General features: G+C 36.2%; 1 protein-coding gene across 2 annotated transcripts in view; it reads right to left on the bottom strand.

Moving 5' to 3' along the window:
* bmp2k (BMP2 inducible kinase) overlaps positions 1-14004 on the bottom strand; it is a 56670-nt gene extending 42666 nt beyond the window's left edge. For both annotated transcript variants that reach the window (XM_032579743.1, XM_032579741.1), the window contains exon 1: positions 13163-14004. In XM_032579743.1, coding sequence (XP_032435634.1) covers positions 13163-13313 — 151 coding nt within the window. In that variant the 5' untranslated portion in view covers positions 13314-14004. The remainder of the gene's footprint in view (positions 1-13162) is intronic.
* Between the last annotated feature and the right edge of the window lie 3238 nt (positions 14005-17242).

Genomic DNA, 17242 nt, shown 5'->3' on the forward strand with positions numbered 1-17242 from the left:
AGGCTCAGGTGAGCAGTAAAAAAAAACCTCGGAAAGCCGGATAAACAGCTGTTCCAAACCGTTTCAGAGAAGCAGCTCCATAAAAGGCTGCATGAAGTGCAGTGACTGGACTTGTTTTTCAAACTGGGATCAGTGAGCTGGAAGGTTCTGGTAATGAAACTTTTTTTTTTTTTAAGGTCTGCCCTCAACTTCAATTGTTACAACTAAACCAACAAAAGGAGTGGCTCTGCTTTCAGAGACGTTATGTTACTGAGAAAGGCAACTGAAGTAGCACATTTCAGATTTAATAAGCACATTTAATAATAAGATTTAATGCATTATATATTTTTATGGCACAAAAAGAAATATGGAGAAACATTCCTTGTATATAATGTGCACCGTTTGTCGCACTGATAACCGAATTAGAATTGAACCAATCAGGATTTTCCAGACAGATGTCTCTCTTTTTAAAGTTTGAGAAGTCGATTAAAATCCTGACTGATTATCCTGAAGGACTACCTGCTATTCAAAGATTGAAAAAAAATGCTGGATATTCTTTAATAGAGCTAGAGGTTTACAGATTTATAAGATTATTCTCATTAATGCATCAAAAGCTTATTTCTAAACTTTAACAATAAAGATTGCATGAAGTGCTTAAATTTGGTCTTTAGGCACTAAAAGATTAACTTTTGGTGCATAAAAGTTGGTGTTTTATGTACTGAAAGTTGCCTAAAAGGAAAACATTTTATGGTGATGTGCAAAAAAACGCTTGTAGGTTTGATAAATTTAATGAATAGGATGGTTTTTAAGGTTTTTCCATAAATCTAACCTTATCAGCGGTAAAATTGGCAGATTCTGGATTCTGAGCCTTTTCAGTTTTGTTCCATTGTATATTTTCCATTTATATGAAATTTTCAAAAAATTACTTGTTGCCAATATGAATCCTTTGCAGAACAAACTAATCCAAATCCAAAGTTCCCTTTGCTCATTATTCTCTGCCTGGTCTTGTGGTCATTAAACTTTGGTTAAATGACGAAAACAGTTCCTTACTGTGAAAAATTGGAAAGCAATGTAAAAGCAAATGTGCAAAAACTGCTTTTGGCGAATCACGAGACCAATAAAAACTTTCTTTTTGTGTTTACATGTGTTGTAACTGCCGATTCCAGGTCTGGAATCAATCATTTAAAACAAACACCTACAAAAAATAAACATATACATTACTGTATCAACCAATCTTGCTCGCACATTTGGTTTCCCGTAATCGTTAGACCAGCAGCGGTCAAAATAATTCATTTTCAGTTTCCTGGAGAGAGAGAAGGCAGAAACAGAAAGGCTGAATGAGCAAGCACAAAGGCAGCGATGCCATCATGGGACCATGAGCTGCATCGCCGTACCACCACTCTCTCCAGGATGCTGGGATAAGACAACACAGGGGCACAATGTGCCCATTCATCACCACTACAGCATGCTAATAAAAGATGATGGCATTCTCCCTTCACACAGATTTAAAAAAGGAAATTACTGTAAAAAACAAACAACTCCTTATGTCATGAAAATAAAAATAATCAAGCACATAGAAAGGTGACAAATCCCCCAAAAAACTGTTTTAAAATAAATTTTAAAAAAGCAAAAAAAAAAAAAGAAGGATGAATTTGTCTTCTATAGAAAGTTTATATCTGTGGAAAATTATGGGGAAAATATTCAAGTATTCAATTAAGGCATAAGGTTAGCTATAGTGCGTTTGTTTCTATTAGGAAATTTGAAATGATTTCATGTCAATCAACTAAAATAAACTGCAGAGTTTCAAGTCCAGGGGTCTGAAACTTAAAAAGTAATTTTTTCCTTCAATCCTACTGAATAAAACTTATTTAGAGCCACAAATATTACATGGCATTTTGGGAAAAAAACAACTTGCACCCATTTTAGGAAATGTCTTTATCACCATTTCATTTTTTTTTTTACGTTTTTAAATAAAGTTTATTGAAAAAATGCCAAAGGCAGATAAATTTGTGTTCTATGGGATGTTCATATTTGTAAAAAGTTATGGAAAAAACAGATTTAAATAACTATTAATGGTACTTTTAGAGTTATTCTGTTGTGGAAATAGAATGCAATTATTTCAATAAAAAACTGTTCAAACCTGCATTCTATGACTAAAAATACAACCTGGTTATTTCTCATTTTCAGTGAAAGTTATGGAGGGTTATTGTGGAAGGTCCAAAGAGCCACTGGAGGCTCCAGAGCTGCAGGTTGTAAACCAGAGTCCTGGTTCCCCTGATCCAGTGGGATGTCAAGGTGCATTTTCAGCAAGTAAACGATGCATTCATAATAAAACAAAGTTTCAAATCAAACTTAATACGAAAACAAAGACACACATTAAAACAGCTCAAATCTAACTTAATTTTTCCAATTAATTAATTTTACCGTACAGGAAACCTCCACCCCATCAACAAAAGCATAATTCAAGTAACGTGAACCAGATCTACTTAATGTAATAAGAAGCACGATAATCTTCAAAACAACACATTTACCAAAAACCACTAAAATGTAAATTTACAAAGCCAACAGCATTCTGAAAATACACAAGTAAAAGCTACACACACACACAACTAAAAATCTGTGAGTGACACCCACCAAGATCACAAGTGGCTAAGGAGGAGGTGACGAAGCCATGTGTAGAACACAAGCAGGTGTTTGCATGGAAACAAAGTTTTGCATTCGTCTTCTTTACATGACCTGTGGCTTCGCATCGTTCCCACTTTCAACACTGAAAGTCTTACATAGCTGTCGATGCTGCAACAAACAGGGCGCTGATATCCAAGAAATGGCAAGTTTTAACCCTCAGATTAAAACATCTGCAGGTAATGCAGACACAGACCTGCCTTGTTGTGGCAGTAGTAAAACTTAACCCTGAGCAAAGTTGTGGAATAAAGAACATATTTAGGCTTACTAATGTTTTCTACATATGCTATCAAATTACAATAAACATGTAACCAAAATTCTGAAAGTTGTTTCTAATTTTGGGTTTGAAGCTTTTAGCAACAGTAGGCAACTAACTGTTGCAATGGAAATGACCAATACCAGTATAAAGAAGCAATGACAACAATTTAGGTAATTGTAAAACCTGTAAATTCTCTCCATGCATCTTATTATGCAATTTTGAATCATTGGATTCCTGCAGATAGAAAGTAATGTAGAAATTTACATTACTACATACATAAGTACATACCTTAATGTGATGAGCATATGGTACAGGAAAGAAATATTTCTGTATTTATCTGTATTTGAAACAATGCAGGATGAAAACTAATGACTATTCAAAAACATATATTGTAGTTTAATTTGTAAAACTGATTTTATATTGTAAAAACAAGCCAGGAGCTCACATGACTGTGTAGCAATGAAATTTTGCTGTATTTGAAACATTGATGAAAAATTTATGGTTGTTCAAAAACATTTTCAGTCAATTTCAAAGATTTTTTTTTTTTAGAAATAGCACCAATAAAATAACACACTGAGATTGAAAAGTCTGTTTCAGTTCTTGAATGCCTCATGACTCTAATTAGAATCATACTCAAAATTTACACTAATTGCAAATTATTTTGCACAATTGGATGTAAATTCAGGTATTAAGGAGTTGAAAACATGCTTGAGTTGTAGGTGAAAGGTCAACATGTTCACTGAGTCTCTTGCTTGCAGCTTTTTCAATTCAATTTATAATATAGCACCAATTCACAACACATGTCATCAAGTCACTTTATAAAAAATAACTTCAATTTAATCATACAATCAAATCATCCTAGTGATCACATAGAGCAATATGCTCAATTAATTACTCAAAGTAAATTAAAAAAATTATTTTAGGCAGAAGGCAAAAAAGAGTGCAAGAAAAAACAAAACAAAAACAAATGCAAAAGAAAATCTGCAGACGTGACCTTGTGAAGACGGAGGATACCCAGCTGAACCAGAGCTGTAAATGAGCTTATAACTGCAACCACAGGAAGTGAAACCCCAGAGACACAGCTTTCCTGTTCGTTTTAAAAAGTCCAGTGACACTTTATACCAAGAATTTACCAACAACTTTTTGACTTGTGACCACATTTGGAGGCCGACTTGTGTAACAGAGACGATGTGGTTTGCAAGTCATCAAATTTAATTTAATCAAGCTGATTAAATATTCTGTCTGCAGAAATAAGGCTGAAAACAGTCTGTGTGGCACTAATTTAAATATTAAAAAAAAGAAAATTATGACACATTAAGAAATGTCAATGATCCCCAAGACTTTGGGGGAAATCCTCTGTGGACTGTTGAGACAAAAGTGGAATTTTTTTGGACATTGTGTTATACCTGGCATGAGACCAACCAAGAATTTCATGAAACATCATACCAACAATTACCACGAAGGCCCCCACATACATTTTAAGCACCGAAATAAACTCTTCTTGACGTAGTCGAACAAGACAAAAATGGTATCATTTTATTCGCAGAGAACCGTCTGCCTACCGAACTTGACACCAAGCCCTGGCTGAGCTAATTCGACAGAGCTCTGTGCAAAAAGTTGAGATGGTCAGAAGTTTGTTGATGTGCATTATGTGGAAATTACACTCATACAGTGATGTTAATATTTCATTCAAACTATCTGGTTTTTGTATCTGCAAGAGACATGAATAGCTTTTTAGGACTGATTATCTGATGCAATGAGGATTAATATACAATGTGCAATTCATCACTAAATAAGTATTATAATAGTAATGACTGAAAGCTCCTGGATGGAAATTGAACTTCGTTGTCCACTGAGGAGGCTGCCTGTAGAAAAGTATGGCTCTCACTGTGTATCACAAAAGCAAAACAGAAGCTTTAGGGAACCTATAGTGTTCTCTGCCGGTGTATGAAAGGTATGTGCGAAAATGAACGCGACTGCGCCATGAGTTTGTGACCTAGAGCTCGAGTACCTTTCAGTTAAGCAATAAGATAAAAATCTAAAGCACTCCAGCAAGTCCACCTCTCAAAAGACAAAAGTAATGTTTTGCAGTGACCAAGTCAAAGTCCAGGCTAATATGGTACCGTTAAACGGGGTGTTCCAGTTGGAAAAATCTCAAGTGTGGCTGAATTAAAAAGAGGAAAGTAATTGGGCCAAGTTTTCATCACTCCATGTCAGTTATCGTAAACACATGACATTTATTACTGTAAAGGGTGGCAAAACCACTTGTCAGCTTTAGAGGGCAATTACCGTAAATTCTGGACTATAAGTCACAGTTTTTTTTCCATAGTTTGGGTGGTTCTGCGGCTTGTAATCCAGAGTTTTTTTCCCTATTCATGACACATTTTTGACTTATGAGTTGATTGTTAATTCAAATCTAGTTTGTCAAGAACCGCGCATCAAACATTACGAGGTCTCTCTGAGGTTTGACAATTTCAATAAATTTGACTTGTATATGTTTTTTAACTCTTCATGACATTTTTTGACTTATGCAACTTCTACTCCAGAGCGATTTATAGCCTGGACAATATGGTACTTTACCACACAGAGTCAGATTGGTATTGGATAGCTTTTTTTTATTCCTAAATAAGCTTCCTTTTGTACTTAAATTTGTTTAAAAGTAATAATAATAATAACAAATAAAAAAATTTACTTAAGAAAATAAATTAAATAGAGAAAATAATATAATATAAGGGTAACTTATTTGCCATCTTAAAACAAAAGTGGAACAAACAGCAATATTCTTTACAAATCAAGCCTTAAAAACATTCATTTAGGCCAAGCAAAAAACATTAGATCTGGTAGCCATTTTTGAAACTCTTAAGAAGACACTGTGTGATAAGAGTGAGCAAAGCAAGACGAGTCAACAGATGCATCCTGTTCGTACATGTTGCCTCTGGGTTCCTCTTGACAGCAGCAGGAGCTGAAGAGGAACCTAAAGACTAAGGAGGAGTTGGAGGGAAATGATAAACTTCTTACTCAGCATGAAAACAGACCAGCTCTGCAAATATGGTACAGAACAGAGGAGAAGGTTCTGGCCATAAAGTTTAGCCGTAAGGGAATCTCGCGCTTGTCATTATCTGCTGGATAAAAGTTGAAAGAGCGAGTAGAGAAAACATCACATGACTAATTCGGCATCAATGGTCAAAGCAAATCGGCAGCTCACATGGAGGAACAGAATATTTTCTCTTTTCTATACAGAATAATCGCCTTCTTCATCTACATTGATGAAGCTCTCTGAATGTCCTCTACGTAAAGACAGGAAATAAACTGATGCAATCTGTACTTTCTGGCAAGGTTAAGCAAACAGAGATAAATTCAAGCATCAGTTTCATCAGGCTATCAGACTGAGGAAGAGGAAAGAAAGCAAAGCGGTTCAGTCGATCTGCAGATAAACTCAAACCCATTAGAGGATGAGGAGTAGCTGGTGCAAGTGATTACACGTTCATCAACTAAATCAGAAAGCTTCATCTTAAAGTGGGTTTTTGCACTTGAGGTGTTTAGTCCGTTTAAAGCAAATTCGCTTTGAGACAGTTTGGAGGAAATAGTCTCAGTACGGATCTTAATGAACTGTAGAACGGTTCGTTCTTGTTGTGAATGTGATCAAATCCCAATCCAACACGGCTTCCAGGTGTTTGCGGCAAATTTGAGTCAAATGCCTTCCCATAGTCGGGTCTGCATTGCATTCTGGGATGCGGTGGAGTAAATAAACCAACAAACAAAGCAGTACATCTTTTCAGTGAAGCATAAAACCGCATGCAACTTTTAAAACATCTCAATCTACTAAATCTCTTTACAAACATTTTAATCTACTCAGAATAATTGAGCATTTTGTACTGATTAATCAATAGGGATGTATGAGTGATTGAATTTAAATGGTTTTGCCATGTCAAGGCACTTGAGACGACAACATTTGTTCTCAATTGACACAATTAAACTGAATTAAATTCCAAATCATGCAGTGTAATGCTCAAATGATTGTCAGAAAAATACATTCTTCACGTTTTCTACCAGCTCTGACCTATCCGACCAATAAACACACACCGGAAAACGTTACAAGTTAAACACATCAAGTGATTTGGACCAAAGTAAACAAACTATAGGAGTTAAAATCACCTTAAAATGCATCAGTATTCTGTTGTTTGTTGTCACAGTAGGCCAAAATGCATAAAAAAGACCAAACTTTATTGCCAGTAAATACATTTGTAATCTAAAAACATCAAGTTTTGACAAAGCCAAAATGTTTAAAGTTGTAGGTTTAGATGTGGCAACAGTGAAAGGAGAAGAACCCATTTGTTTGATGATGCAACACTGAGTCACTGGTGGTTTGTAGATGCATAGAGATAACTGTGCAGTTGATTACTTTAATCCGACTCCTTCATGCTTACTTTCTTCAGAGACGTTATGACCACATTTCTGCAAACGATAAGCATGAATTGCTGCATTAAAAAATGCATAATTCACATCTTTGACAAATATAAACTATTTGGGACAAACTGTCCAATTAGGCATTGGCTGGTTTTGGTCTCTAAATGCAGATGGCTGTCATGAAACAGCCAATTAAATTGTAAGTTGTTGGTAGATCTTGGGAGACATAAAGACGAAAAATAATCCTGCACTTTGAAAGCATTTTTTTCGAGATGCCTTGTCTGTTCCACCCTATTTAGGGCATTAGTGTACTGCTGTGATCAATTTTGCTTTGTTTTGAACCGGAGAAATTCACGTCCAGCCCTCTATCTGAATTTCGCTCGTCATCCGGGTCACGTGTCTGAAACCAAGCAATTGTTTTAAAAAAATCCTCATTTGATTTTTTATTTCAAGATTTCAGACTTTGAAAACTTCTTTTCAACTTTCAAAAACTATTAATGAAACACTGCTTTCTTTGCTCACAACAAAGACATTTATACAACTTTTCATTCTAAAACATTGATGCAAAAAGATGGTTTAGGTGCTGCAAAAAATACAAGAAGAATTGGACTGAGAGAAGATTAAACAGCAGCTCAAACAATTTTTAGGGGCTACATGTAAAATCTAAACTTTTCAACTAATTTTTATTGGTGATGGAAAGGTTTTGTAAAAATGGCTAAACAATAATTATATCCAGTTCCAGTGTGTAAATAACTACTTGGTTTGCAGTGGTTATGGTCATTATAGAACTGAAACAATTTGACAAATGATTTAACAAAATACCAAATAAATCATTGGTGCAAATTTTGATTTGATGCTTTGTTTAGTCGGTATAAATGTGCAATGCTCAGCAGTTTTGTGTGTTATGGCTGAGAGTTATAATGACTGTTTACAGATGAGGACAAGAACAGCAGAAAGCTCTGATAGGCCATTAAACAAATTATATCTAATTCTTGAAACCACATTCCCTGTTTACAGAAACAGGCCTACTCTGTTCTGTATTCTCAGTTTAAATAGATTTGTACATCTATTAGTGAACAAATTCCTTATAACTTGCATTATGTTACTTTCAATCATGATTTAAACACGCGATTCCAAATCCATGTGTCCACAACCAACAGCCCAAAATGTTTTAGATGTTTTCCCAGCTTGAACACACTCCTGTTCAAATCAATGTGCCACTGACAGGCTTCTGTTGAACTTAATGACCTGCAGGAGGTAATTCATTCATGACAATCCTGTCTGTTGTGCAGAAAACAAATGAAAACAAGCAGGGCGGTGTGCACTAAGAAGAATGGGTGCCTTGCCCTTTTTCTCACAATGTGAAGACCATTTTATGCTCCGCTTGTCAATGGCGTTTTCTCACTTTTACTCAAGATTTATTTCCATGAATACTTTTTTTTGCTGTAGTTTTACCTCAAAATCTATGAAACTTCAATATATACTTAAAGATATGTGACAAACTGAGCAGAGTGAGACATAATGAAGTAATCTATGACTAACTGTGACACCCTGACAGCTAAGCATTTACCTTGAGAAAGACTGATGAGCAAAGGTCGTTGTGTAACCTTGTGTTACTGGCAGGCGAATAAAAGCCAATGCAGCAGGCACTTCACATGATTATATGATCACACTGTCATGACCGCTTGCAGGAGGAACTGCGGTTTTTAATTTTTTTTCCTCTCTTTTTCATTTGGAGGAGTGAGATCAGGCTTGTAGGCTGAGATTACAGTGTGTTTACAGTGTTGTGCTGCAAGAGGAGACATGTTTGTCGAATCTGATTTGTTGACTCGGCGTTCCTTTGTTTTTTACTCAGATTCAGAGTTATAATTTTAGGTTTTATTATTTATTATTTGACATTTAAATTGTTAGGCCAGAGTAAAAAGAAGCATAAAATAGATTGAATCTTATTTTCAAGTGTTTTACTGAGTTTGTTCTCACTGTTCCAGTTACTCTGCTTTAGTGCAGCAACTACTTTAGTACTTCCCCCAACATAAAAACAATCATTTGGTACAACTGGTTGAGTTTCCATCAGGGTCAGACGAGGCAGTTCTGCAACTCAAAGTCTACTGAAACCCACAACGCCATAATCACTGAACCGTTTCAGAAACAGCTGTTCAGAAAAAAAAAAAAAGTTTATCTCCTTACTTCCTTGTTTTCTTCCAGTCTGACTGAACCTGAAAGACATTTTTCTCTTTTTTTTCTTTCCCTTTTCCTGTAAGCGAACAGCAGTTTTGCAGAGTCATGAGGAGCATGTTTACAACTTCAAGAAGAGCCTTGAAGAGCTGTAATGTGCAGACACAGCTTATTGCTCAACATTCGACCTGTCATCCGGGACACCCCAGCAGTTTTTGCTTTAATGTTGCAATCCAATTACGTTCGCACACGTCAATTGCTGACGTTTCCCCTTGACGTTTTTACTTTATCTGAGAATATTTTTGTGAGATAACTGTAAACCAAGCAAGAATTTTGGGGAAAAACAAAGTTTCTAGATATTTATCATGTCAAAACTCCTCACTTTTCCACCCCCTGCCCCAATTTCATCCCATCATTTGTAGGAATCCACTTTAGTTAAAAGCATCCCCATAATTTTGTGCTGCTCCACTATCTCATGATCAAACAAATACTGCATGGCCAACCATCCCTGAAACACCTAAAAAATGGCAACAAGATGGAAATTAACAAGGGTTTTAATATCAGCCCAACACCGATGTTAAAAAATGACTAACATCAGCCAATGCCGATATAGATGCCGATATATCGTGCATCTCTAATTATTTTAGCCTATTTTGTATAAATTAGGTAGAACCATTTCAGCCAAGTCTTCACTTCTATATTGTTTTGATATCCCAGTATTGGCGGAGTTCATCCTGGATATGTGTTTGGTACCACAGTGGTTGTTAATTTGTCAAGTTGATTTTTTTAATGTTAATTTTAGCAACCACCTTCTTTGTTAGGTTAGGGATTGAGACTTTTTCTTGAGAAGACTGAACATTTCTATACTCCCTTTTAAGCTCGTAGTGACGAATAACATGACAGGACTGTCTGACTTCATTTTCAGGGGTTGGTGCGAGATCGTGCTGTAAATCCTCTCCAAATAAAATTGTAGAGCACAAACATGCCACAAAGCTTATTTTTGCTAGGTTGTCATGCTATAAAACTGGACCTCAGTCTGGAAAAGCATAATGACTGTTGATAAACAAGTTTGTAAATTACCACTCTTTAGTGGTGGTGGTGTTTTTGCCAGGTGCTCATGGATTAAAAATATGACAATGTCAAAAAATGCACAAAAACAACCAGACAGGGGGTTGAAATTTGTACGCTTTGAGTTGTAGTATTCAAGAATTAAAATGTATCCCACACTTCAAAGCCAGACTTTACAAAATACCACTTTTTTCCTTCATTTGTTTCACTGTTTTATTGTACATCACTTAACTGAATAAAATGTACAACAAACCAAATTTCACAATTCGTACACGTCACTAAGTGAGATCATAAAAAGCAGTTCATAAAGCAAAGTTTGGTCAAGTACAAATATTTGTTTTCTTCTCTGTTTTTAATTCCTATTTGACCTCCTGTGGTATTTTCTTATATTCTGTAACACTACAACCTAATCCCAGAGACACATATGTGAGAACAGATAGTTTTACAAATAATTAGCTCTCCCCCCCCAAAAAAACAAAACGAAACAACAATAAACTGGTCTGTGAAGAGAAGCAGGAGTGTTTCATCAGCCAAGACTGCCAAGAATGATCACCTGACAGACTTACACCAGGTCTGGTCAAACTAGTTAGCTCACCATGCCCCCATCTGCAGCACAACCTGTACTAGTCAACAACACCTGGAAAAAACTTAGAATAAATATTCTTTTAAGGTCTAAGCAGTAAAAATATCCTACAGTATGTAGTTAACTGGAATAAAAAATGAGATGCATTGTTGCAAGAGAGAATGTAATCCAGAGTTTGACCAAAGTTGCTCGTCTAACAGAGTTTACTCAAGCCAACACCTTGAACACCTTTGTGTCGATCCTAATTGTTTGCTCAGATAATGTCAATCCTTACACCTCTGACATCAGTGAACCAGATATTCGCGGAAGTAAATGTTACAATTTACATTTTTCACATTTTTGTGAAACGCTGCAATGTCTTACTTACAATTGCGCAGTTGTTGAAAGAGGGCGATTTGCTTGAAGTAAGTTTACTATTAACTTAGAGCTGGAGATTCACTGAGAAGCTGCTTTTTTACTTGTTTTCCACTTTTTCCTCCAAGGATTATAAAACTTAAAAATTAGTTTTTAATTTCCAACAGAAAAACAAATACAACATAGCCGACCAACCATAAAACACCTACAAAATGGCAACAAGATGGAAGCAAAAGTTTTTTTAATATTACGGCATGAAACTCATTTATGTTATTTTACAACTGCCATTAATATTTTTTTTTGTTGAAGATTGTTTCAAGTTTATTTTTTAAAAAGAGGACACTACCCATTAATCAACATTTACATGTAAATGCATTAAATTATACCCAAGTGGCTAATTTCCACCACTAATCCCAATGGCAAGTTGATGTACGCGATGTTTAATAATAAGAAAAAGCATCCACAGACTACTGCACAACAAAAAAGAAACTGCATGAAGAAGAAAGGCAGGTGAACAAATATTGTTTGCTATTTATAGTCTATAATGGCTCAATGTTTAATAGAGTTAGCTACACTAAGCTAGACAATATAACCCTTAAACAAATCTACTGCAGAGATTTCACATGTTAAACAGGTTCATGTCCTTTATTTTGGTAAATAAGAGTTTGGTTAATCCAGGCCGCCCTAAGCAAAATAAAAATATAGAGATGCCCCTGTTATTACCTCAATCTGGACGTAACATGTTGAATAAACAGAGTTCATTGCTGCATGCTGACACATTTAGGGGCAAATCCTCAAACTGCAGCAGCTGACGCAGAATGCAAACCACAGCTGTATGTGGAAAAGTTGCACATTTTAATCCCTGCTGATGCAGGTAAATCTAAAAATGTACTCAAGTAAGAGTAGTACTTCAGCATATTTTTACTCAAGTAAAAAGTATCTGTCCAAGAAATTACTCAAAAGTAAAAAAAGTATTTGGTAACTAAGTAACTGACCAAATGATCAATCATTAAATATTTAAAATATCACTACTCCGAGGAATAAAATTTCTGGATTCCCTGCCCACTGAATGAACATGTTTTAACCAAAGATTCACCAGACACACACCTGCAGTTTTTCTTAAAGTTTCAGAAGTTTTTATTGAAATAAACTGTTGTTTTTTTATTTTTAATGTTGTTGTCACTTATATAAATGATTATCATTTTCATCCTTAAAATTCCCAAATTTCCACTTAACTAATAAGGTCAATTTTAAATATTAAATGATTGATAGTTTGATCAGTTACTCAGAACTTGACTATTTGACTCTTGAGTAATTTCTTAAACAGTTACTGTAACTTTTAGTAAAAATATGTTGTAGTAGTGCTACTCTTACTTGAGTTAAATTTCTGGGTACTCCGCCCACCTCTGAATGTAACTGGTTACTATCCAACTCTGGTTAAAATGCAACCACCTGGATTTGCGGAGGAATGACCTCCTTAAGATCCAACTGCAGACACAATTTCGTGTTACTGGGACACAAACGGGCGTTTAGGGGGAAAACAAGACCGCTTTACTGGGGAGCGCAAACCAATTACACACACATCTGATCCATCTCTGAGGAGGATCTTCACAGAACCAGATAAGGCGGGTGTGACCCAGAAATGGAGAACATACCTTCTGCGACGAGCTCCTCCACTGTGACCTGGTACCGGCCAACCGCGAACACTTTCCCGAAGTAGCTGCTGACCCCTGAGCTGGAGCTGGTACCGGACGCCCCTCCGAGTCCTCCGCTCTCGGACTTCGGCATTCTGGAAAACTTCTTCATCTTTCAATGTTCCTTGCCGCGACCTCTAATCGGCGGTGAATTAACCACGCAGTCCTTTTTAAAACTCGGTACCGTCCGACGTCCCCTATCTGTTTATCTGGACTCTTCTCTCCTGCATGCTCCGCGTCCGGTACTTCGAGAGGGGATCCCGCAGTTAAAATAAAGCCGTCATATCATAGTGGCGTGTAGGGGGGAGAACCAGGTCGGCGTCCCTCGGCTCCTGACAGCAAAACCTGGGTACGTTAGCTGGCTAGCATACATGTAGTGGGGACGCTCCTCCAGCACACACACCAGGAGGACACGAACAACAAAGCGGTTGATTCTAGTGTGGATAACACCTCTTACAGGAAATACACCCAGCTCCGACAGTCCTATAAATGTAACCGCTGCGTCGTTGGCTCCATATGCACACCGAGAGGACTTCTTCACTTCATCCGCGGGCAGTTAGCTCGTTAGCCGCTGCGTCGCGACAGATGAGGACACCCCGAATTTTTTTCTTTTTTTTTTTTTTTTTTTTTTTAAACAGCAGCAACCTGCGATTGCAGTAACCGCCAGCTGCTTATCAGAAACCGTCCGTTTCGTTAAATGAATCCCCACGTCTCATTTCTGTTTCTTTTAGCTCCGCCAACGTTAAACGTCCCGTGATTCCCCCAACCGTAGGCTTCGAAATAAGTGGGTGGTTTGTTATTTACCCAATGAGTGTGACAACCAAACCTGGCGTAGCCCCGCCCACTTCTATTGTTATGATTGGTGTAAGTGGAGAGGTATGGAAGCCTGTCGATGCCAATAAAAAGCGGAAAATAATGAATGAATTCAGGTTAAAAATTAAATGTCCATTTCTATTTATGAAATTGTGAAATAAATCAATTAAACTGAATCTAATATGCACATAGCAGGTTCTTTAAATAAATATATAAATATAAAAAAATATTTTTATGTATATGTGTGTGTTTTGTAATAAAACTAAATCTATTTCATATTTTATAAACATACATTTGTAAGCTAGATCACTAGATAGCTATTAAGTTTTTTAGTAAGGTATGAACTATAACCAGGATGTTCAAAGTATGCTGTCTTCATCCATAGAAATGAGGGCCAACAGTTTGGTCACAGAGTGAATGATCTTACTCAACTCTTCACTGCTTCACACTTCACACACCCCTTTCAGTTAATCATTCAATTACAAAGAATGTCATGACTGCTGGGTCTGTTGATTTTCTGTTACACTTTAGTGGTGAAATAGTTTCCATGGGGAAATATAATTTCAAACAAAAAATATATATAGTTCTGGTATATAGTTCTGGTTTGAATAAAAATGTACACAAGCATAGAAATGCACCTTAATTCAAGCTGTGATGTTTTATATTCAACCTGAGGAAAAAAGAGAGGATTTTTAAAAAATGTTTGTGTAGCTTTATGGCTATTTAACTGATATGTACTATTTTTTAATGTTTTTATCTAAGTTCTTTTCAAAATTGATCTTTATTAAATTTTTATTCCTGACTTTGATTTTAGTTTTGCTTAAATTTCACACTGATCTCAAAAGTGCTGAACTAATGAAGTTGATTCTCCCCCCCATGAAATGTTGTTTTAATATTTTTAATGTATAGTTCTTGGTAGCAATGAGGTTCCATATAGGCACCCAGACAATACTCATCTCTGACTGGGTTGCAGCAGTGACATAAGCAGTTTGGTTGAAGGAGGCGAGCACAAAACAGGCTGGAAAGAATGCAGTGCACAGTGAAGTAATGAATCTTTCCAAACTCCCATCTGCATCTGCAACTAAAACAACAACAATCTTTTTAAGCTTTTCTAACTTCTGAAGTTTTTTCTTGACAAAAAGAGTTTAACAATTGCCCCCTATGGAACAAACAATGCAGTTTTTCACCAGACTGCCAATGAGGAAGTGGTGTGACAGCTCCCTTACTCCATGAACAAAGGCATGTATGTGCGGCAATTTGTCAGAAAACTTATCAATTTAAAAGCGACCTATAAAACATGACTGACAGTTTCCTATGATGTGAACAAGTTAGCTGCTAGGAGAAGCAGAAAAAGTTCACAACTGTGTAGATAAGTGGGTGCATAATCATATGTAGGTCATTGGTTATGGGGGTAGCACATGGCTAAGATGGGGATTACATAAGACATGAGGAGGTGTGGATTGTGGTCACATGACTGCATAAACCCCCATGTCTGGACACATCCTGTTTCTGCAGGGTGGGGTGGAGGGGCATCTTCCCTCTCAGAAAACAGTTCTGTGGATAGCTATGGAGTGTATGCTGCCACCTGCTGGTTTGATCTGCAACTTCAAGTAGAAAGTCTGACCCAATATCTCCCCTCCTGAAAAAAAGAGCAGAAGAAATCTGAATAATTGAGTTGTAATGAGTAATTTCTAGTGTTTGCACGTTTTTAAGGAGAGGAAGAATTTTTTTCCAGAGGGATCTTTCAACCACAAAGCTTCCTCCCTTTTTAAATATCTATATAAAAGTCATACAATAAAATATCCTATTGCAGGAGCTCTATCCTGTGGTCAGTTTTAGTACATTTGTGGGGTTAAAAAAAGCAACTTCATCTTCTACACATACAGGCTGGAGAATACAGAGACATTTTTTGACTATTCCTCTCCACAATCTCTCTAGATCTGGCATGTCCAAAGCTTGAGCCAGGAGCCCCGTGGCCCTCTAAGGGATTTTGTGCGGCCCTGGACTAACACAGATTAATGACAAACATTTGGTTTGCTAATTCCTCTTAGAATCCAGGTCCTGAAATTAATCTACCTTGTTTATTATTGAGCAGAGACAAATGAAATAAAACCAATTAAGCTGTACTGTATTGGCAATTTAAACTAAAAAAACAAAAGAAAAGAAATGAAAAAAGCATTTTTGCCCCTTCAAACAATTTCAACTTGACATTTTTAGGGCTGCTACTAATAATTATTCCACTGATTATTCTGACAATTAATTGATTAATCAGATTTAAAAATTTACACATTCTGCAAATTTTTCATTTAACACTTAAGCTTATTTCATGCAATATTAGAGATACATGAGAAAATGCACATACAGAATTAATTTAATTCTTTTTTTAAATAAAAACAAAACATATTATTGCCTAAAATGCAACAACACAGAATTCCTTAGTGAACGCTGTCTAATTTGTGGAAAAGGATGCCTCTGCAGCTAAAAATACATATTTTCCAATTAATATTTGGACACCAAAAGGCGCCCAAGATATTTTTTTAATATAATTTGAACCAAGTGAAGCTAAAACTGCAGTTCATACCTTTGACAGAAACAAAACTTCCATTTTACTGGGTTTAAATCAGGGGGACAGAATCCAAAATTATTCATACCGACCAGGAAAATACTGGGAATCAAGAGGACGATCGAGATTCCTTTTGTTTTATTTCTTCTGCTGCAGTATTGCTGTATCTCTACACAACAATGACAACACAAAACACATTCCTGATCACAGGAATGCAACAGTCTGCATCAAACACGTCTCTTCTTTTGCAATGACAGTTTGTAGGTTTTGATAAGAGGAAAAGAGAAACAAAAAAATTACATATGGGGAACAAATAAAAGCATCCATTTAATTAAAATATGCGGCAGTTTAAAGACTCATAAATTATGTACATCAGCTGATTGGAGTTACTCTAAGTCGGTGGAAAACGTCTTGAATTCACTCTGAAATATACAGAGGCCAAGAAAGGTCAGCAAAGTGCAAAAACAACAATGCAACAACAAAAGCAACAACAGAAGTTATGTTAACCTGACAGCATAACTTTTGATGTGGCTCTTTGCTGTTGTGTTGCAGCTTTTGCTTTTTGTTGACCTTTCTGGTCTTCCGTAAAAGCTGGATTAATGACTCTCAAGAGAAATACTTTAAAAAAAAAAAAAATTGTTACAAAGTTTGTATATTACACAAAA

The sequence above is a fragment of the Xiphophorus hellerii genome, chromosome 12 (assembly GCF_003331165.1).
Source record: "Xiphophorus hellerii strain 12219 chromosome 12, Xiphophorus_hellerii-4.1, whole genome shotgun sequence".
NCBI lineage: Eukaryota > Metazoa > Chordata > Actinopteri > Cyprinodontiformes > Poeciliidae > Xiphophorus > Xiphophorus hellerii.